This window comes from Cynoglossus semilaevis, chromosome Z (assembly GCF_000523025.1).
Source record: "Cynoglossus semilaevis isolate Cse_v1.0 chromosome Z, Cse_v1.0, whole genome shotgun sequence".
In the NCBI taxonomy this organism is placed as follows: Eukaryota; Metazoa; Chordata; class Actinopteri; order Pleuronectiformes; family Cynoglossidae; genus Cynoglossus; species Cynoglossus semilaevis.
The window spans coordinates 12,397,784-12,419,452 of record NC_024328.1 but is presented as its reverse complement, the minus strand read 5'-3'; the positions used below and the strand labels follow the sequence as shown (position 1 = coordinate 12,419,452).

The following is a 21,669-nucleotide window of genomic DNA, read 5'->3' as shown; positions in this document are numbered from 1 at the left end:
TTCCAATGAGGGTCTGGATTCTGGTTGAAGGTATTTTTGACCATTCTTCTTTACAAAGCATCTCCAGTTCAGTCAGGTTTGATGGTTTCCGAGCATGGACAGCCCACTTTAAAACAGACCACAGATTTTCAATGATATTCAGGTCTGGGGACTGAGATGGCCATTCCAGAACGTTGTACTTGTTCCTCTGCATGAATGCTTTGGTAGAATTTGAGCGGTGTTTAGGGTCGTTGTCTTGTTGAAGTATCCAGCTCTGGTGCAACTTCAACTTTGTCACTGATTCTTGAACATTGTTCGCAAGAATTTGCCGATATTGACTGCAATCCATACAACCTTTTTTAACACTCCAAAATGAAGCTGGCTTGTCCAAATGTGCTTTAGCATACCTCAAGTGACTCTTTTTGTGGCATGGGTGGAGAAAAGGCTTCTGCCGCATTACTCTCCCATACAGCATGTCCTTGTGCAAAGTGCGCTGAATAGTTGAACGATGCACAGTGACACCATCTGCAGCAAGATCATGTTTATAGGTCTTTGGAGCTGGTCTGTGGGTTGAGTTTGACTGTTCTCGCCATCCTTCGCCTCTGCTTATCTGAGAGTTTTCTTGGCCTGCCACTACGGGCCTTAACTAGAACTGTGCTTGTGCTCTTCCATTTCCTCACTGTGTTCCTCACAGTGGAAACTGACAGCTGAAATCTCTGAGCTAGCTTTTTATATCCTTCCCCTAAACCATGATGTTGCACAATCTTTGTTTTCAGGTCATTTGACAGTTGTTTTGAGGCTCCCATGTTGCCAGTCTTCAGAGAAGATGCAAAGGGGAGAACAACAAGCCAGCTTCATTTTGGAATAAGGTGCTGTGGACTGATGGAACTAAAATTGAGTTATTTGGACATAACAAGGGGTGGTATTCATGGTGGAAGAACACAGCATTCCAAGACAAACACTTGCTACCCAGTTCAATTTGGGGGCAATCTTGTTAAAGTTGAAGGTCGCATGGATTCCAGTCAGTATCAGCAAATTCTTGCGAACAACGTTCAAGAATCAGTGACAAAGTTGAAGTTGCACCAGAGCTGGATACTTCAACAAGACAACGACCCTAAACACCGCTCAAATTCTACCAAAGCATTCATGCAGAGGAACAAGTACAACGTTCTGGAATGGCCATCTCAGTCCCCAGACCTGAATATCATTGAAAATCTGTGGTCTGTTTTAAAGTGGGCTGTCCATGGTCGGAAACCATTAAACCTGACTGAACTGGAGATGTTTTGTAAAGAAGAATGGTCAAAAATACCTTCAACCAGAATCCAGACCCTCATTGGAAACTATTGGAAGCGTTTAGAGGCTGTAATTTCTGCAAAAGGAGGATCTACTAAATATTGATGTAATTTTTCTGTTGGGGTGTCCAAATTCATGCACCTGCCTACTTTTGTTTAGGTAAGTATTGCACATTTTCTGTAAATCCTATAAACTTTATTTCACTTCTTAAATATCACTGTGTTTGTTTGCTATTATATATATGTAATTGAAATTGCTGTTCCGAACAACCAATGATCCATAAAGGAAAATCTTGAAAATTATCAGGGGTGCCCAAACTTTTTCATACCACTGTATATTTATAGGTATTATTGTGCATCTTAACAGTGGATTATAAAAAGTGTCAAAGAGTATCTTTCAAAACATCAGTGACGTTGTTGTCCATAACGATATTATTCAGTCTACAGTCCCCCACAGTTCATCTGTCAATCATGTCAGTCACCCTGTCAGTCGTAGACTTACTTACTGTCCTGATGTCAGTGAGGCTGGTCTGACGCAAGCCAAATGTCTGACCTGAAAATGAAGCTTCCACAAATGAGTGCTGGGAGTTGAGATGGTATTTTAAGCTGGAGGTTCTTCACTTTAACACACTGTGTGTGTGACTGTGTATTCTTTACACACACATGTCTATTTCAGATGTTTTGCTGCTAATAAAGAAAAGACCTCCACCTACGCCTCCAAAGATGGCAGACATTAGTGCAGAGGAAAAGGTAGGCTCGTTGGAGTCATGTCAAGTTAAATACTGTATCTTTATTATTCCCTGCTACTTCTACTACTTCTTTGAATCATTTCAAACTCCCTTATTATGTTTTTTTCCCCCACAGAAGAAACAAGAAACCAAGGCTCCAGACAAAGAAGCAATCCTTAAAGCCACTGCCAATCTGCCCAAACGCCACACTGACCGCACTGTCACCCAACACAACATCAGAGATGTGAGGACGGCCACGTTCACGGATCAATAAATATATGTTGGTGTTTTGTATCATTTTAATCAGATGTGACGTTTGAGAAATCATTCTCGTGTTCGGTCTGTTCCAGTTCCAAACGGAGCTCAGAAAAATCCTGGTTTCTCTAATCGAGGTCGCCCAGAAGCTCTTAGCCCTGAACCCTGACGCTGTGGAACTCTTCAAAAAAGCTAATGGTAAATTGTTTAACTCTGTAGGTGGACTGTTTTCCGTGTCTTTCTCTGCAATCTTTTAATAAGCACAATAAGAAACACGGACCAAGAACGTTCTTTTTAGTGGCTTCTTCGTCTACTTTTAACTCAGTTTACCAGTTTGGGACTTATCCAGTCTGTGACAGAAGAATAGATCTGACCAATCGCACAACAGTTTCAAAAGAGAATGAGAGATATTGTGGTAGTAGTCTTCCGGCATCAATGAACTCATTTGAATATCACTGCAAGTGGAACTGATTCAAAAAGAACAGTACCAGTACAATCTTTGACCCTCTTGTTGACTAGTTTTATTTCTAGAACATACCCTGTGGGCACCTTAGGTAGTCTACGGGGGCTACCAGGTGACCCCAGGCACCACGTTGGTGACCCATGTGGTAGGGACTCCCTTAGCACCAAAAGGATTAGACCCAATAATGAAGTACTTTCATCGTTATCCTAATGATATTTCTAACTGTTCTATTACTCTCTATGTACTGCAGCGATGTTGGACGAAGATGAAGAGGACCGAGTGGACGAGACGGCCCTCCAGCAGTTGACTGAGATGGGCTTCCCAGAGAACAGGTCCATTAAAGCTCTCCGACTAAATCAGTAAGTGCACACGTGTCGTCCCGCCAGCGACAGCACAACAGAATAGGTCGTCTGATATAGGTATCTGTCTGCAGCATGTCAGTGACCCAGGCCATGGAGTGGCTAATAGAACACATAGATGACCCTGCTGTAGACACACCGCTTTCAGGCCAGGATTCCTCTGGGGGGGCAGCAGGGGCCGCAGAAGCCTCCCTGCCAAGCACTTCCGCCTCAGCATCAGGGCTCACTCTTCCCCACAGCCTCTCCAGGCAGTCGAGCGCGGACGCGGGCAACAAACAAGACGAGCTCACAGAGATTTTCAAGAGGATCCGCAGGAAACGAGAGTTCAGGCCGGACTCTAGAGTAAGATTGTTTGTCTCAAATACTCTCAAATACATGCAGTCCCAGTACAATCAACTAGTGGTCGGAGGTTTAAGTGCAACACAAAAAATGAACCAATGCCATGAATATTTGCATGTTAATTACAAAAACACGATACAGTGCTGTAGAATATAGATACTGTATCGTGAAATGAAATATTGCAATATTTCAGTAAATAAATATCTTCTTAACCTCTTTTTATAAACCGTATTTTCTGGACTATAAGTCGCTTCAGGGTCTTAGTCGCACCATCCATAAAATGCATAATGAAGAAGAAAAAAGCATATATAAGTTGGTCTGGAGTATAAGTTGCACCAGCCAACTAGAGTACCCTCTAGTTTAATTTAATATTGTATTATTATATGATCTGAGTTATCGGCTATAAATCAGTACAAACTAGCTCCTTTTCCACAGACCGTCATTGCATTGATGGAGATGGGCTTCGATGAAAAGGAGGTGATCGACGCCCTAAAGGTCAACAACAACCAACAGGATGCTGCGGTGCGTTCACACACACACACAGCAGTTTGCGTTGCTCTGCGAGTTAGCACTCGTCCCTCGTTTTTCACTCCTAATTCTCCCCCTACAGTGTGAGTGGCTGCTTGGAGACAGGAAACCTTCTCCAGAGGACCTGGACAAAGGCATCGACATCAACAGCCCCCTGTTCCAGGCCATCCTGGAGAATCCAGTGGTCCAGCTCGGCCTGACCAATCCCAAGACTTTGTTAGGTAAACGCAGCACTGTACATCGCACATTACCTATACACAGTAGGCGAATAAGTGAATAACACAGCTTAAAAGACAGACCTAAAATATGACACTAGACGGGCATGGGCAAACCAAGGCCCGGCGGCTGGATGCCGTCCATTCAGCTCTTTAGTCCGGCCCGCTAAACTTTTCCAAATTATATAATTTATTTATATTACCGTTATACTTCTGCCTTTTCCCTGCAGTAGCCACATTCTCCAATAGATGGCGTAGAAAATCACACATGAATGGCACATATGGCACAGAACAAACAAGCTGTGTTTAACAACTTTGTGACTCACACACCACTAGGTGAAGTCCGAGTACCACTGGTTTTACATGGACCATATTTTGAGAACCACCGTTTTAGATAGTGTGTTCAACATCAGTCAGGAGGACTCCTGTTGGTACATCTTCAGCATAGAAAAAAAACAACAAAACCTTTTTAAAAGTTCTTTATTTGCCAGATCTTCTCCCATCTGAAGGGGTGAGGAGACGATGTATAGCAGCGTTTCCCTAAGTTTTCTCTCGGGACCCATATTTTAAAAGTCAAAAAGTTTCACAACCCCAGTCAATAGACATTATTCGTGAACTCCTGGGAAACATGTTGTGAGACAACCCAAAAAGGGTTGCGACTCATTCTTTGGTAAACAATCATGTACAGTATTATTCAATATAAAATAAATTTAAAATTTATGAAATAACAGGGTTTAGTATAAAATAAAAGACAGTCGAAAATATCTTCATAATTTTTCCTACCCTGTACGTGCGTGTGTGTGTGTACTCATCTGCAGCATTTGAAGACATGCTGGAGAATCCACTCAACAGCGCCCAGTGGATGAACGACCCAGAGACCGGCCCCGTCATGCTCCAAATTTCCAGAATCTTCCAGACCCTTAATCGCACATAGAGCCTTCTGGTGATGCTCATGTATGACCGTGGCAGCTTGTGTGTGTATTAGAAAGAGTATGACGTGCGTGTGTGCGTGTGTGTGTGTGTGTGCGTGTGTGTGTACAGTATAAAGTCAGTAGAGACAGGAGAACTGTTTTTGCCTTGTGAAGAGAACGCTGGAGGAGTCATAAAAAAGGTTATATATGTGTGTAAAAGTATTTATATCAATACATAAACACACACTTATACGAAGCGAGTGTTAACATAAAACAATATTACTGTAATAATAAAACATGAGACAGATTTACTTACGTTGTTTTCACATTTTAACGAGAACAGTTTATAGTCGATTATTTTTTGTGTGATTTTTTCTCCCACGTTCAAAACGACATCGGACATCGATATTAATGTTTACAATTTAAAGAAGAAAAAAAAAGCTTTTTGTGCGCTCAGCAATGTTTCAAATATCAATTTCAGTTTTTTACTCTGGTTTGAAACGTTACACTTCATGTCGTCTCTCATCAGTGTCTTGTTTTGTTTTTTAATTTATTAAATTACCTGCTCACTGTTGGAGGCCGACGGTTAATTTGAGTTGATTTGATGGTGGTAAACAATAATTTATCTTATTTAATATATCTAATATTTTTAATTTGATTTTATTTTCATTTTAAATTTGGTCAGTTGACCTCTGACCTATTTGTGTCTGGTTCGCGTTTCTTCCCCGAAATCCATCACTTTTAAGTTTGCTGTTTGCTTGTGGATCTGCTCTAGGACAGTGGTTCTCAAACTCTTTTGCACAGTGTACAACCTTAAAAAAAAATTTGTCTCTTCAAATACCACCATTACGGACCAACATTAAAATACAGCAAAACAAGTTCACTTTGATCCGCTCACCTCAGTACAAGAATAATAAGATTTCTGGTTATAATATTGCACAATTTATACTGAAGCAATACTACATCTAGTGTTTGGATGCAATCTGTAAATCATCAACAAATAAGAGTTAGCTAAAACATTCCATCAACCTGAGCGTAATTTGAAACAGATTCTCCGCCTTACCACTAGATGGCGCCCAAATACCACAAGTGCCACATGTAGGATCGTTCGAGAGCCACTGTGTTAGAACGTCATATCAACACGTTGCATTCATTTAGCACCTGTTGACGTGTGAATATTATTTACTGCAGTACTTAGCATTTAAAGAAGCGTTGAAGTGTGTTGTTGTTGTTGTTGTTGTTAGTTTCCATGTTTAACGGAGCTACGCTGAATCGACAGAGTTGAGTTTTTTTTTTTTAAGAAGTCAGTCCTATCAGAAATCTACAGATGCATGCTCGCTCTGGTGACATACGCATCTTTAAACATTTGTGGTTTCCTTTTTTTTCTTCTTCTCAAAAGCAATGAACGTAAATGCTGTTGAACCAAACGTTCAAACACACAACCTGCCTTGGCATCGGATGCATCTTCTGGAAATAGCCTGTATTCTGTGCAATAGCGACCAGTTACAAAAATATGACCTGTGATGTATATTGTATTCAAATAGAGATGTGTGAACTGCGTTGTGTAGTTCGATATATTATTATAATAATTATTATTGTTATTATATTGGCCTCTGCTTTCATTTCTTAAAAATGCCCAGTTATGCTACAGTGAACCTTCCATTGCATTAGCTATACCGATAGTGAACTTAACACGGAGAATGGTGTGTTTTGCCAAGAGTGTTTTTAATTCACTATTTAAATTTTGGTATCAGCGTGATTTGTTTTTTGTTTTTTGCTCAGGGAGGCTGATTTTTTGTTGTTGTCATGGCTTAAAAAAAAAAAAAAAAAAACTCTGTTCAGCCCCTTTTATTGTGACATTTGGAAATTTCTTTAATTTGTGCGTTTTGCTTCGACCAAGTGCTTCACTAATATGTGGTTTTTTTAATTTGCAATATTTGAAAATATTTAAAGGTATGGTTTTGGTCTAAACCACGTTATTACATTATTTATACCGAAGCCTAACTAGTTACTTGCCTTTTTATTTATAATTGTTTTTTGTTTTGTTTTTTGCAAACCTCAGAGCTGATCTACAAATGTGAATATGTTTTAAAAAAAGAATGTTGTTTTAATAAACCATTGTAAAACGTGCTTATGGACTGGTAGGCCACAGACATGATAACGGGGGTGAGGGGTTAAAGGTCACAGGTGATGCTAAAATATGCCACCAGTCTCTGCAGACCTTTTGTACTGTAGTGAACTTTTTAGACAGCCACGTTGCTCTGCTGCCCGGTGTTGGTGTGGAAGTTCATATGGGAATCACATATAAATATATATATACACATACAGAAGATGCACACCTCCATCAATTGAATCAACAGGAAACAAAAAAGGACAGGATGAATCTTCTCGCTAAAGGACATTGACAACAACAAAAAAAATTACGGATTACTTTTTCACTTGGCTTTCCTGCAGGACTGTTCCAGATCAACAACCTATGCAATAGTCAGTTCATACAAACAGCCTGTTGGCTGCTGTCATCTAAAACACTATTGCATTAAAGGTGTTTTTTTTTTGTGGCTGTATTCTGTCTTTTCTGTGTTGTCTCTGACAGGATTGTATTGAGTAGGGGATGGCTCGATACAACTTTATCATGTCCAATTCCGATACTGCAACTTGGAGTATCTGCCAATACCAATATCAGTCCGATACCTTCATTGCTCCTCCAGGGCGATAGTGTCCCAGTTTATGGCACGTTGCGCAAAGTTACGTTGTACATCTGAGCTTAAGTGTCGGAACAGATGGGCTATATTTTGACCAATATCTGATCGATACTGATCCTATTATCAGATCAAGACATGCCCTACCTGTTAGTGGACCAACTTGATCAGACTGTTAAGACAACAAACCCAGGGAACAATCATGGCCAATGCGTCAGTTAGACAAGTAGTTAGCACATTGGATGTGGCACAGAGATTAATTTGACAGATTTTACCAATTTTTTGCTTGCTTGCTAACAGCATAAAAACAGTGACCGATGCCTTTGTATATCAAAGACACGTCGACACTGATGACAGGTCAGTAATATCAAAGACACATTTGCATGAAGTCCCATCTTCAGAACTGCTACAACATGGGTCATAGGGTCAATTTAAAAAATGTAGTACGGCTCCAAGAGGTTGATGAGTAATAATGTACATAACACCACCAGAAACGGCAGCCAATTAGGGAACGATGAAAAAGATTAACCTCATGGGTGAACCACATTTGTTTCTCTGAGTCAATTCGAACGGTTAAAAAAAAAAGAAAATCAACAAAGATGGTTCGGCTGAGAGGTTTTTCTCACGCAGTGCGACATTTTCATGAAGAAACTGAAGACGAATCCAAAGAAGAAACAAAAGAATTTGAGGGAAAAATTCAGTGTAGCTCCCAAATGGAAGAGTTGACGTCCTGTGATAAATTCGAGTCCTTTTCAGAATTGAAGTCTTCAATTAAAACTGAGACTTTGGATAACTCCAAGTCTCTAGGTTTATCTACATTGTTAGAAAAATCCAAGTTTCCAGTGAAATCAGAGACTTCTGGTGAATCTGGATGTTTGGACGAATCTGAGTCTCCAGATAAATCTGTGTCTCTGGGAAAGTCTACTCTCTCAAACGAACATCTCTCTTCCATTTTCTCCATGTCCTCAGTTCAGTCTGAATTGTTAGGGTTAGAGTTACAGAAACCCTGTGATAAAAGTCGGTCTCCAGAAAAACCCAAGCCTTCGGGCAGATCAAATTCTAAGTCTCAGGATAAATCCAGTTTTTCAAATTATTTTAACAAACCAAAGTCTTCTGAAAAAGGCAAGTCTTCTCATAAACCCCAACCTCTGGAGAACACCAAGTCGAAGTCTTCTCATAAAACAAAATCTTTAGATATTTCTGACTTTTCCGAAGTATTTGAAAACGAAAACAGACATTTGACCACATCCACCAAGTTTTCTATTCTCCAAAGAGACCTACAAGCAGCCAGGAGAGCTAGAGCTGCGTTTGAACACGGCTTGAAGATGATACAAGGAGCAAAAGCGCGACAGAAAGAAGCCCAGAAGAAGATCCAGAGAGAAAAACACACTTTGGCTAAAGCCCTGGAGGAGGAACGGGCGAAAAGGAACACCATCTGTGTTGAAAGTAAGCTAATGCGGAAGCAAGCGGCTGCTCTTCAAAAATCGCAGAAAGAGCAGCAGCACAGTTACGAACGTCTTCGAAAGAAGATGACATCCGACCAGGAAGAATATGACAAGGTAGTGAAGAACCTCAACGATGAAATTCTTTCCAAAAATAAGGAAATTGAATCGCTACACATCTTAGCTCAAAGTCTCAGGGTTAACCGAGAAGCCAAGGATGAAGCAGTTGAACAGCAGCACAAATCTAAAACTGCCGCATGTCAGCAGAAACTTAACCACCTGTGTCGGGAAAACCAAAAACTGGCTTCTGAGAATCAGAAGCTGCGTGAAGATGCTTTTTCCTACCACCTAAAGTACAAAGAAAAGCTGGAGCTCCTGACTCAGAAAAACCTTCAAACGACTGCTGAGATCGAGAGGCTGCGAGACAAACTGGAGGCCGCCCGGCACGAGAGACGATGTGTCCGAAAGCAGCACCAAGAGGACAAGGACGTCCGCCGGAGACTGGAGGAGAAGGTCAACGCGGAGAAAGTTCGCTGCCAGAGAACCAGCCAAGAATTGGAGACGCTGAAAAGAGCCATCCCAGACGCAGAGAGGGAACGGCAAAGAAACGATGGACTTGAAGAAGCCTTGCACCAGCAGAGGTTGCAGAATGCTGCCCTGCAAAATAAAGTGGACCACACCGAATGTGCTCTTGAGAAAGAGCGAGCCAACAGTGAGCGGTACAGAGCTGAGCTGCAGGGAATGAAGGAGGAGCAGCGACAACTGTCAGAGGAGCTGCAGAAAGCTCAGAAGAACTTTGTCTGCTTCCAGGCCCAGTGCCAGGCTGAGTTGGAGTTCCAGGGCAGCCATGTTAAGGGCTGTGAGCTCAGGCTCAAGGAGCAGAAAGTTGCTTTGAACAATGTCATGAAAGCTCTGCTGCACATGCAGCAGAAATACACCGATCTGGGGAGGAGGCACAGTGAAATCAGTTCTATGTACCGTCAGCTGCTGAAAGAACACGGCGCTCTGCAAAACAAATACGAAAGGCTCTGCTACGCCAAAGGAATGCCACGGCCAGAATTCAGTGTTTCTCACCTTTACTCAGCCATAGGTGTGAAAGGTGAGCCGCAGTTGTGGTTCAGTTAGTTCACTCGTTTCATGTAAATAAATGTTATTGAAAGTCTACTTTAGTCTACCTGTGTTGTTTTTCAAATAATAAAAAAAATCCTTATTTTTTTCGTAATTTTAGCAGAATATTTTTAATTCGAGCAAAAATAATATTTTCATAATATTTTCGAAATCATAATTTCCTGCGGCTAGCTAACCACTGGCTAAATTATGATGACGTCGTTATCTTACGTAAGAAATTCGCGTCATAACCATGTGACAAATTGTGATATTTGAAGCCAGACATCTATTTATTAGAATAAATATACTTAAAATCGAACATTTACACGAGCACCCAGTTCTTGAATTTTGCTGCACGCACAGCTGATGCTACTCGTGGTGCGTTCTAGAAAACCATGATATCGGAAATTTCAGACATTCATTGATCTATGGAAATGCACGCCGTAAATAAGTACAATAGTGATAAAAAGATGAAATAAATGTTTAAAATAATGTAGGTAAATAACACAATTATGTTCTTAAATGCATTGAACTCCCTTTTTGGGGGAAGAATCAGATTTGTATGAGAATCATTCACTTTGCTGCCACCTACTGTGTATTTTTACTTTCAATGTGTCTGAAAACATGGTGCAAATATAAACATCAATATCACTATATACATATATAATCATTGAAAGCATAAATAAGTATTAATACACAAGTTATCCTCAATAAATCTGTGCCGCTGTACCTTTATTGCAGTCGCTTGAAGTAATCGTTTGGATAGTGATCACGCATGCGCAATCGCTGCCCTTACAAAGGCTGGGACTGTAATTACTTGTCTACGGACAGCGCGCGAACCCACTCATACATACACAGACGCTCTGCTCCTCCTCCAAGCCCCGTCTCTGTTTTAAAATGAGGCGTTTAATACAGAGATAGACTGGGCCTCCGGACGCTGTGCTCTTTATTCAACAGAAGCTTCTCACTAGTTGCCCTGTTGGAAGACTCGCCGCGGAGCTGTTGTCACACGGGCCGCGGTTCGGTTCTTGTTGCTGGGAGGAGAACCCAAAGATTCCCTGCTAACACTGTTAGCTGGCTACGATGCGCCGCTGCTGCAGGTGTATTTTCCACACGGCAGACTATTGTACAACGAGGTAGACCCTCGGATAACAGTTTACTCTGACTGGGGTGGAGGGAGACTCGAAGATACACCATACCGTTGAAGGTAACATGTTGTGAGTCAGCTAACGTCATTCATGGCCGAAGAACGCAGTCTCGCTTCATGCTAACTGATGTAGCATGTTAGCTCGCTGCTGCATATTTGCATGCACGACCGCGTAGCAAACAATCACGTAAAGCATATATGCACATGGACAGATAACTATTGTTACGTTAATAGTGAATTTCGCCTTAACGCAGAATTACCTGGGATAAATCAAAGCTAAATTTGATGAACCAGCCTTTACAGGGCTTGACAAACCAGGCAGCATAGATATGTTTGTGAGGAGGAAAAGTAGCATTGGGTTTATTATACAGACAACTAACAAGGATTTAACTTATTATTTAAATGTGTTTTAATAAAATATTTAATATAAACTTGATTATATTTACCTACTATATAATTCACCCAAGTTTATTAATACAAAAAAGTTAGTTACAAGTTGAAGTAGAAAGTTCGACAAAGCTACTTGTTTGAATAAAGGTATTTTCTTGAACATTCCCAAATAAAAACAGCGACATAATCCTGTCTTAAAATGGGATAATGCAGTGATAATGGCAAAAGCTTGTGTTTATTAAATTAAATTAAATTGAAAGAGGTACCAGTTTGTGTATTTTGACTGTCAGAATTCAACAACAAAAAAAACGACAACAAAAAAATAACAAAACAACAGTCAGTCGCATTTTCCCGCCATATGTATCCAGATTTTGTTTAACTAATTAACTAATAAACCTGTAATGTTGTAATGGGCCTCTGTCTGGGGTCAGCTCTGCTTTTAAAGGCAGCAAGTCACACACAGCATTAACAACAGCGCTGTCTATTGTTCAGTTTAATGTCCTTCAACACTGTAAGTGATTCAAAATCAACCTGCGTGAATATGAGGCTGAATAAACAATTTAATTTGCTAAATTTATACTGAATTAAGGTTGATTTTAAAAACTATGGGCTGCCTTGGCTTTACTCTGTGTTCATGTAGGCCTTTGGCAGATGCACTAGCTTTACTCTGTGGTCAACGATGACATAATGATGGTTATTGTGCCTGCCAGGATGCTACTTTGGTACTTACTCCTAGATTATTAGATAAAACCCCTAACAGACCATCAATGATCGGCCTCTGAACAGAACTCACAACGGTAATTTTCTCAATAATTAAACACCAGGATGGATTTATTCTGCCTTCCTTTGAAAGTTTTTGTTTCACTAGCACAAATGCATATGATACAGTGTCTCATTTTAGAATCTGATTTTTTTTTCTTTGTCTCTTTTTATTTTGCCAAGGATGGATGATGAATTTTGTGCTAGCAGGGACAGTATCAGGAGAAACGTGGACCTAGCTGGGGCTGCAGGAGGCACAATGGATGTTATACCGCTGGAGATGTATGACTCGGCCAGAGCAAAAATAGCAGCTAACCTCCGGTGGCTGTTTGCCAAAGCTTATGGGATTGGTAAGTAATGTAAACTCACGTTAAAGGTTGGTTGGGGGGTTGGTACGGTGCTGTGTGATTTGAGTGGCGATCATAGAGACTGCTGCTGCCACGACCCGGTAGCGGATAAATGGATGAAAATGGATGGATGGATGGATGGAAACATTGACAGGCGAAGACGGAGAATTCAGAGCAGCAATAATGAATTCCTTATAACCGTTGTCAACAGAAGCATTTCTCACTGACTCGCTAAGGCCTTCAGTCCATGTCATATGGTCAGAGAGATTGAAGCTAAGTCGGGCAGGGTGACGGGTACTGAGGTAGTCGGTTATATTTATTAGATCACAGATCACATGGGACAGGTTGATCTGCAACACCGGTCTCCTGTTTTCCATGTTGGGATGTAGTCGCGTGACAATTGCAAATTGCACATTCACGGCAGATTTCACACAGTGATTGCACGGATATTTGTGCGTGTGAAATCGAGGACGTGCATTAAGTCCTAGTGAACAGAATTAGATTTTTCGCCTATTCCCTCACCACTAAATTAAGATTGGCCATAGCTAACAGGCCCTGCTGAAATTTGAGCAGAGTCCGTGACTGAACCCAACCCGGGGAAGTGAGAGACAAGCAGTTGAGAAGTGATATTAAAATGAAAGCAGAGAGAAATAGGACTAGATGTGAGAGACCAACAGTGACCATAGATGGGAACCAGAATCAGAAATACTTTATGTTGATTTCCATCGAAACGTTGTTGGGTTAACTGTTGCTCCTGCAAGATCATAGGTTTTTTTATAGGGATTGCCACCTAGTGGACTGGCCTTCTGCTGAGGATGTGACCATTGTTTTGCCTTTGCTTATCAGTGATTTAAGCTCTAGCTACAAACAAAACAGAGAAAGGTAAACAAAATGGTCACAGGAATGAAAATAAAAGATCTTCCTGGCCTTCGAGCTGACTTTAAGTAACATTGTTTTTCTTCATTGTCTAACTTAGTGTTCTCAGATTTGACCCAGATTTCTCGACTGTTTGGCCAGTTTTTAATCACCAGTGTTCAGAAATGTGGCTCGATAACTAAGTAGAGCGCTGCAGGGCGTGACCTCACCACCACAGTAGTACTTCACTTGCTACTTTGGCACTTGTGGATCGGTTCTCAGGTGGAGTCATTTCTGACAATAGTACAAAATCTTTTAATTTATCCTGTTATTTATTATTCCTAATATTGATATTTTAACGGCGTCCAAGAAAAGTACTGCTAAACTGAGTCCTTTTTGGTGCTTGCACTGATTATCTACATATTCTGGTTAAGTCAAAACTACTCAAACATTGACCACGTCATAACAACTGAGTTTTGTTTGTAAAAAAAGTGCAATAAAAATGCATTCTTACCATCTCCTATTTTATCAGATGCTTTTTAATTAATATATCACTATTTATCATATTTTTGTCAAATAGAAAGTCTCATCTTCTTTGCATCTGGAGAACTAACTTCAGCTTTTCTGCCAGCGTCCACACAGGGGTTTTGTGCATCATCAGTGTTGAGTGCTTGAAATGTGGTCAACTAGAAAGGGGCAAATAAATGAGTTTAATTTTGTCTTTATTTGATGACTCATAATTAACATGTTTAAATGGCGGCCCTATGATGTCTGTGTAAATGTCGAGGTCAAGTCGGCCACATGTCAACCATTTGAATATTTAGATATTTCTTTTGAAGTTTATACCATGGCTAAGAACAAAGGACTTAAAATTATCTCTTTTTTTTTTTAACGCCACCATTTAGCATTTGCTGCTACAGCTATTCTTTATTATTTTTAGTGTCCCAGTGGGAGCCGGCCCTCAGGTGTAGTTGCTCATCATCCTCTCATGGGAACTGAATACATCAGACCCTTTTTTTAATACAATGGCTCATTTTACCAAATGCAGCGTAATTCCATGTTGCCCTTGGACTCGGGTGCATCTGGTGTGATTTCATTAGCGTGGTTGTTTGTGTGACTGTGTCACAGCTGCTTCCAGGCTAAGAGACGTAGCGCAGGACAAGAGGAAAGCACCTGTCATAGAAGTGGACGGGTTTGCTGGTTATAGGCCCTTGTTTGTTCCGATCATGGTATGAATACAGTTCACAGTTGGCTGACCGAGACCAAGCACATCCAGGTTCCTGTTGCCAGAAACCCCGACCTTCTGCTCTGCCCCATACCACTTAGTAAATGTTTCATATCTGCTCTCAGAATCAGGAGGTTTGGGCATATGATGGCGAACCTGGTCTGTGGAATGAAGGCTAACGTGAAGTCAGGTTCTAGTCCCAGTTACTGTTGTGCCAATGTTTTGACCCAGATGCAGTGTCTGTTGTTCCCAAAAAAAGTATATTTTTATTCAGTAGGTTTTTCTGTTTAAAATCCAAGCCTTTCAATCCATAACAAGACTACAGTGTGTCTATTGTGTGTGTATATATATATATATACCTGTATATATGTCTGTGTGTGTATATATATTTATATGTATATATGTGTATATATATATACGTATATGTGTATATTTATGTATATACTGTATATACATATACCCCATATATACATATATATAGATATGTCAGAAATAGTGCCTTTGTGTTTCAAATATATTTTCTCTGCTGTCATACTGCATATATGAATGAAGTTATTTAATATTTAATTCTACAGCATTTTCCCATTTGACAAGTGCACTAGCAAGCAAAAAGAACGATATAGATTTAACAGTAAAAAAAGTCACAGTCACAGTCACAACTCGTATTTTGTTTTAAACTTGATAACACGAGCATTGCTGGGAAGCTCTCTAACAACTCTTTTTTAGGTTTGTACACGTGTCTTACCTTTCACTGATTTTTTTTTTTTTTTTTTTTTGCACGTGTTTAGCGCAGTGCTCCCATGTCCTTTTATGGCTTTGTTCGTTTCGCTTTGGGGATGACTTCATACCCAAAGACACATAATCCTTTTTTTTTACTCAGAGTTTCCCTTTCTTTTTTTGTGCCACCACTATTGTAAAACTAGCCTCGGCCAAACCCACCGGGTCACCTGAGAAGCCTGCTTTCTCCAGCCTTGGCTCAGAAGTATCTTTTTACCCATGTGCACTTGAGGCGATAAGATGTTGCTGTTTATTTTGAATCCTTGAGTTTGTCCTGAGTAAACTGAACCTGGAGTCAAAACAGATATGGCACAGAATTCTTAGCTTCTAAAGTCTGTTGACATATTTGAACATTGATGTTTGCACTGGACTCAGCGACCTGCCTAACGTCATATACAGATTCATGTGAGGGAGCGCCACCGTATTGTCAATATTAGAAGCCTGTTCTCCCTTGTTGGCACATTCACAGCTTAAACACCAAACTTTTCATATTCTCGTTTTCAGAAATAAAATTACAGATCACTTCAGTTTCACAAATAAAGCCAATTTTGTAATTCAAATTCATTTACCCCGCTGCAACCCCAGCAATTGCTCCGAACCCACTAGGGAGACCTGCCCCATATTTTGGGAACCACTGAATAAGTCATTTTGTATTAGTGAAAAATGTCAAACGTTTGGGCTGTGTGTTTAAAGCAACAAATATTTTCTTTTGGTTAATGTCTATATAGATGAGTATGTGATATATTAACATATATAGATATACACATACTGTGTATGTATATATGTGTATTTATATGTGTGTATATATGTATATGTATATATGTATATGTAAATATATACATATATTTATAGATGTATATATTTACAAATATGTATATCTACTGTGTATATATACATGTACTATGTATTGACCTGAACTCTGTGCCCTTCAAACACAGACCATATTCCAGAGGATCTAAGGGACCCATTCTACACGGATCAGTACGACCAGGAACACATAAAGCCTCCCGTCATCCGGCTGCTGCTGTCGTGTGAGCTCTACTGTCGCGTCTGCACGCTCATCCTCAAGACAGAGCAGGCAGCATCCTTGCAGTCCCACCTGTCCGTCATCCAGGCTCTCTCCAGGAAGGGGATTTATGTGGTGGAGAGTGACGACACCCGAGTCACAGAGGAAGACCTGGCCTGTGTGCCCGTCAAGATGGTGAGTGGCTGAACTTACAGTTCCTGATTGCTGTTATACCATTAACCTTGGGTTATTATAGAGTAAAACGTATATATATTTTTGGATTGATCCTTAGGGTTTTTGTGTGATTTCTGATGTGTCACTTTGTGGATAAGGATTATTGGACAGTTTTAGTTCACTACAAGTGTCAGTGCAAACAGTTGTTCATCTCTCACTGACCGCTGGGATTGACTAGAGCTCCCTCTGTGGGCCAGAAAAGAGCATGAAGCAGTAGAAGATGAATGAATGAATTTCATTGTTCTGTTGTTGTGGGCTCGTTATAGTTTTAAGGCATTTTTGTTTTCTCACAGTTCTCAGATGAGCTTACTGTATATGGAGTACAACGGAGAAGACACCTAGTACATGTCCATTGAAGTACAGTGTATATATTGACGTTTCGCACAGTGGTCCAGGTTCAGTTACAACGAATAAATATTTAATTGTCTGCTCTCACTACACCTCACCGCAGAGATTAGACTGTATTTACTATGTAAATTGAAGTGACTGTTGTACTTTAATGGTTTGGCTGAGGCGATGTTTAATGCTGACTCATCGATCTCATCATACAGGACAGATTGTATCAGGGAAGACGGAAACTAGGCCAGTAACCACAAAGGCTACACACACACACACACACACTTCTTATCACTTCCTCACCTCTACTTGTATCTGATGTATTGTTGAGAAGCTAATGTTTTTACACACACCCAGCAGTCATGTGTGTGTAGATGTTCCGTGTGATGGAATGGAACAGTGAACCAGTGTGAAATTTTACATCAGCCTTTTAATATAATGTGAATCAATCCTTCATATTACAAATAAACACACACACACACACAAGGTCACTGTAATGTTTTACTCCGACTGACTTGTGTGTGTGTGTGCAGAGTCAATTAGGATGGTATTTGTTTATGGCAACAAACCTTAAGAGTCATGATGTTAAACCTCTAGTTTGAACAAAAAAAAAGAAAGAACATTTGTATTTTTCTTTGCTTTCAGTCTGGGTGCATGGAAAAGCCCAGAAAGATAAACAATTGTTATTTTTATTTATTACTAAAAAATTAGATTTTAAAATCACTATATATTGGTTATTTAAATAAGATGTTATTGTTTATTTCTGAGTGTACAATATTACTGAGCTAAAGTTTTTAACACGGGAAGAGATAAGACAATTTTAAATTAAACATCGAAATAAACCATTTTTTTATTGAATTATGTGAACTTTCTACTACTGATACAGGTATTGAATGTATTTTGACATTTACACACCTGTTCGTGTATTCCTTTTACAGTCCAGTTTAAATAGAAGCTCTAATTGGTTGGAGCAGTACATCGATGTTACAGGTGAATAGATTTATCACAGTCGTGAGTCATGTTTGGATCGTTAGCAAACGAGGAGGAAAAAACCCATCCCACTCAACTGTGTTCACATTCTAACTGTATAAATAACCCAAACAGGAACATTATTTTTTTAAACATCAGTATTGAATTTAAAATCAACACAGATCTAAGGTAGACAGTTTGGTAGCGTGACATGTTCAGTTTTTTTTTTTTTTTTTTTGCTAACACAGTTTTGCCTAGTACGGGTCCTTATCTTTCATTCAAATACGTGCGATAAGAGTTTGTGTAAATGAGCTGAATGAGAAGACGATGTAAATCAAGCTGACGTTACAAATCTTAGGTTTTGATTTTGTACAATGAGGCAGGGATCCAGTCTATATTTGTATTTCTGTGCTTTTTGTTTGTAATAAGTTTGTAATAAGTGAAGCAGCATTAGTTGGACTCTGGTCCCAGTTGTGCACCCTGTAGCTGTACCACTGGAAACATCCACCCTGCGTCATGACACATTACTGTGTTTCTCCTGTGGCATCGTGAAAATACTCTAGACGGAATGTACGAACACCCAGCTCAGTTGATCTTTCCATCTTCAGACTCTCAGGGATGTCTATCTGTCTTGTCTGTGGCAAAGCGAATCACAATGAAAACATCCAAGTTCCTCACCTCTGTCTGCTGGTGGTGCTGTTTTAGTTTGACATCACAAGGATTACAGTTTGCACAAGTGTTCTTGGGAAACCAAGACGCTGAGGGTTTTTTTTTTTTTATTATTGTCTATTCTTTCTCACACAGAGTGCTCACATGCCAATGATCGATGCTCTGATGATGGCCTACACAGTGGAGATGATCAGCATTGAGAAGGTAGTGGCTTCTGTCAAGCGCTTCTCCACCTTTAGTGCCTCCAAAGAGCTGCCGTTTGACCTGGAGGACGCCATGGTCTTCTGGATCAACAAGGTCTGAACACAACTGTCGACTGTCAACGCCATCCTCTGTGACTGGCTTTAGTATAGTGTTGTGACGGACCCCCTCTAAAGACCTTTGTCCTGAAGTTAGTTTTTAACCTGTGTGTGTGGACATTGGTTGACCCAATGAAATCACTGCTTCTTCTGCAGGTGAACCTGAAGATGAGAGAGGTTACAGAGAGAGAACACAAGGTTAAACAGCACCCACTGGAGTCCCCCAGTCATCAAAAGGTAAAAAAAATAATTTGGTCTTCTGACCAGAGACAAATGTCATGATATTTAAATGACAACAACAGTTTTAGCATCGAATCAATGTTTTGTTTTTATGATTTTTTTTTTAAAAGGTACCCAGTTTGTTTGTCCAGGTACCCAGGATATATGAAATATTATGTTAATTAAACCAGGTTCATTAGATTTATCTCATTGATGGCATCTTGTTGTGAGCCTTGACCCACTGTTTTTTTGGGGGGGGGTTTTGTTGTTTTTTTTTTTTTTTTGTCTGATGACCGGTTGCAGATCCAAGCATTTTGTCTATGACCTCTGACCTGTTAATCTTTCTGCTCCTCTTCCTCATCTTTACTTCCACCCCTGCTCTAACCCCTGCAAACTGGATAGTCTCCCTCCAAATGGTATTGGAAGCTAGTCCCTGTAAGTTGGATGCCAGCCTCCCTCGCAGCCCCATCAATCCTTTTTATTTTCTCTCACCCCTCCTCCCGCCCCTTGCACCCAAAGTTCTGTACTGATGTGTGGCACACTCCTCCATGGCTCATCCAAGCTCATTTTGTGCTGCCAGTGTTTCTGCAAGAGGGAGCAAGCTATTGGTTAATCTCCACACACACCCCCACCTCACCCCACATATATGTCACCCAGGTGTTACACTCCTCTGACTTCTGTCCAGTGGTTACGAGATTTTATTTTAGCTTTCTCATTTCAAGCCCGAGCAATTTGTGGATTTGCTGTGTGAATTTTATGTTGACCAAAAGCTCGCTTTAGGGCAAGGAAAGATTTGAGGAAAAGAGTGCAAAGGCCAAATTTATGCAGCAGTCATTGCCAGTTTGTCACTGCTGAATTATCAGCATTACATCCACATTCAACTCGTTCCACTACGACTCAGAGCCGTCTTGTTTTTCTTACGAGATGTTGCTCGACACATCCGTATTGTATACTTAACCCAACGTGGAACGTTTTGAAAAATGCACACGTCTGCACAGCTTATTCAGGCTAACAAGGGAACCCGATGCCGTACGCTGAAGTGTAGCTAAATGCGTCAACAGTAATGAATTAGGCATGAAAAACAGCCTTTCCCCTCGATTTAGGAAAAACACCTTAAAGGGTTTTCACTGCAGTAATAACGCAGGGATAACAATAATGGATGAACTAATAGACTCACTCTAACAGGTTCTTACAAATCCACAGAAAGTTCCAGAGTTTGTAAAGTTTCCTTTGTTGCTTTGAATATTTTTATACTTTTTGTTTAGCCAAGCACTGCACACGTGTCATTGTGGCGGTGCTGATATGAGTCAATGACATCGTGATTTCACCTAATGGGGGCAGTGATAAACCCCCTCCCCCGTTACTGTCCCAGTTAAGCCGCCTTTTTGCTGCCTATGTTGACTGGGTTGTGCGACTGGCTTCCTTCCAAACAGCCAAAGGAAGAACTCCCAGCCCAGTTGTTCATGTCACTGCTCCGACACCTTCACCGTCACCATCTCACATAGTCTTCGGGGTTCTCCCTTAAACTACAAGTTATTACAGTGACATTAATCCTGATTATGTTGAAAGACGTTTCACTTTGGTAACTCCAGGGGAGAACCTTGAGCTGCTGCTTACTATATCTGTGCAGGTCATTAACCATTGAACCATGGTGGTGTCTCCTTTCTGTGAATTCTTTCTTTCCCCCTCTTTTTTTTTTTTAATCTCTCATTTTCTCACCGGTGGTTAGATGCGGTATCGTCGGGAGCATCCTGCAGGCCATCACCTGAGCTTCCCACTTGTAGAGGACCTGATGAGGGATGTTTGCGATGGAGCTGCTCTGCTAATTGTGGTGCACTACTACTGCCCAGACATCATGAAGCTGGAAGGTGCGTTGAGCAGGGGCTATCTTCTAGTCCAGGCATGGGCAAACTATGGCTCAGAGGCCGGATGCGGCCCTTTTGGTTTTTTAATCCGGCCTGCCAAACTTGTCCAAATTATACTATTAATTTATATTATCATTAGTTTACACGACCACTCGTTCTATCTGCTCCTTTTCCCTGTCAAATTATAGGACCCATTGTGGCCAGCGAGTCAAAACATTTGCCCACGCCTGTTCTAGTCCATTAGGTAGTGGTTAC

The 21,669-nt window shown here is 40.6% G+C and overlaps 3 protein-coding genes across 3 annotated transcripts in view; all 3 read left to right on the top strand.

Annotated features, from left to right (window-relative positions):
• The window catches only part of LOC103397898 (ubiquitin-associated domain-containing protein 1-like), a 9,676-nt gene extending 2,053 nt beyond the window's left edge, over window positions 1-7,623 (top strand). The window contains exons 3-10 of the mRNA XM_008336322.3: window positions 1,948-2,021; window positions 2,136-2,243; window positions 2,350-2,452; window positions 2,968-3,076; window positions 3,151-3,418; window positions 3,851-3,937; window positions 4,026-4,164; window positions 4,977-7,623. Of these exons, the coding sequence (XP_008334544.1) occupies window positions 1,948-2,021; window positions 2,136-2,243; window positions 2,350-2,452; window positions 2,968-3,076; window positions 3,151-3,418; window positions 3,851-3,937; window positions 4,026-4,164; window positions 4,977-5,092 (1,004 nt within the window). The 3' untranslated portion in view covers window positions 5,093-7,623. The remainder of the gene's footprint in view (window positions 1-1,947; window positions 2,022-2,135; window positions 2,244-2,349; window positions 2,453-2,967; window positions 3,077-3,150; window positions 3,419-3,850; window positions 3,938-4,025; window positions 4,165-4,976) is intronic.
• A 124-nt stretch (window positions 7,624-7,747) lies between these two features.
• Window positions 7,748-10,335, top strand: LOC103397910 (myosin-7B-like). Its single transcript, XM_008336338.3, has one exon. It carries the CDS (start codon window positions 8,368-8,370, stop codon window positions 10,333-10,335), a length of 1,968 nt encoding a protein of 655 aa, XP_008334560.2. The 5' UTR covers window positions 7,748-8,367.
• Window positions 10,336-11,117: 782 nt separating this feature from the next.
• Window positions 11,118-21,669, top strand: part of camsap1b (calmodulin regulated spectrin-associated protein 1b) — a 19,685-nt gene continuing 9,133 nt past the window's right edge. The window contains 8 exon segments of the mRNA XM_025053338.1: window positions 11,118-11,524; window positions 12,797-12,963; window positions 16,756-17,018; window positions 19,167-19,328; window positions 19,487-19,567; window positions 19,952-19,984; window positions 21,279-21,505; window positions 21,619-21,666. Coding sequence (XP_024909106.1) covers window positions 12,798-12,963; window positions 16,756-17,018; window positions 19,167-19,328; window positions 19,487-19,567; window positions 19,952-19,984; window positions 21,279-21,505; window positions 21,619-21,666 — 980 coding nt within the window. The 5' untranslated portion in view covers window positions 11,118-11,524; window position 12,797.

Bases quoted from the DNA above. Each gene is read 5' to 3' on its own strand.
- LOC103397910 (XM_008336338.3), top strand. From the start codon at position 8,368: ATGGTTCGGCTGAGAGGTTTTTCTCACGCAGTGCGACATTTTCATGAA.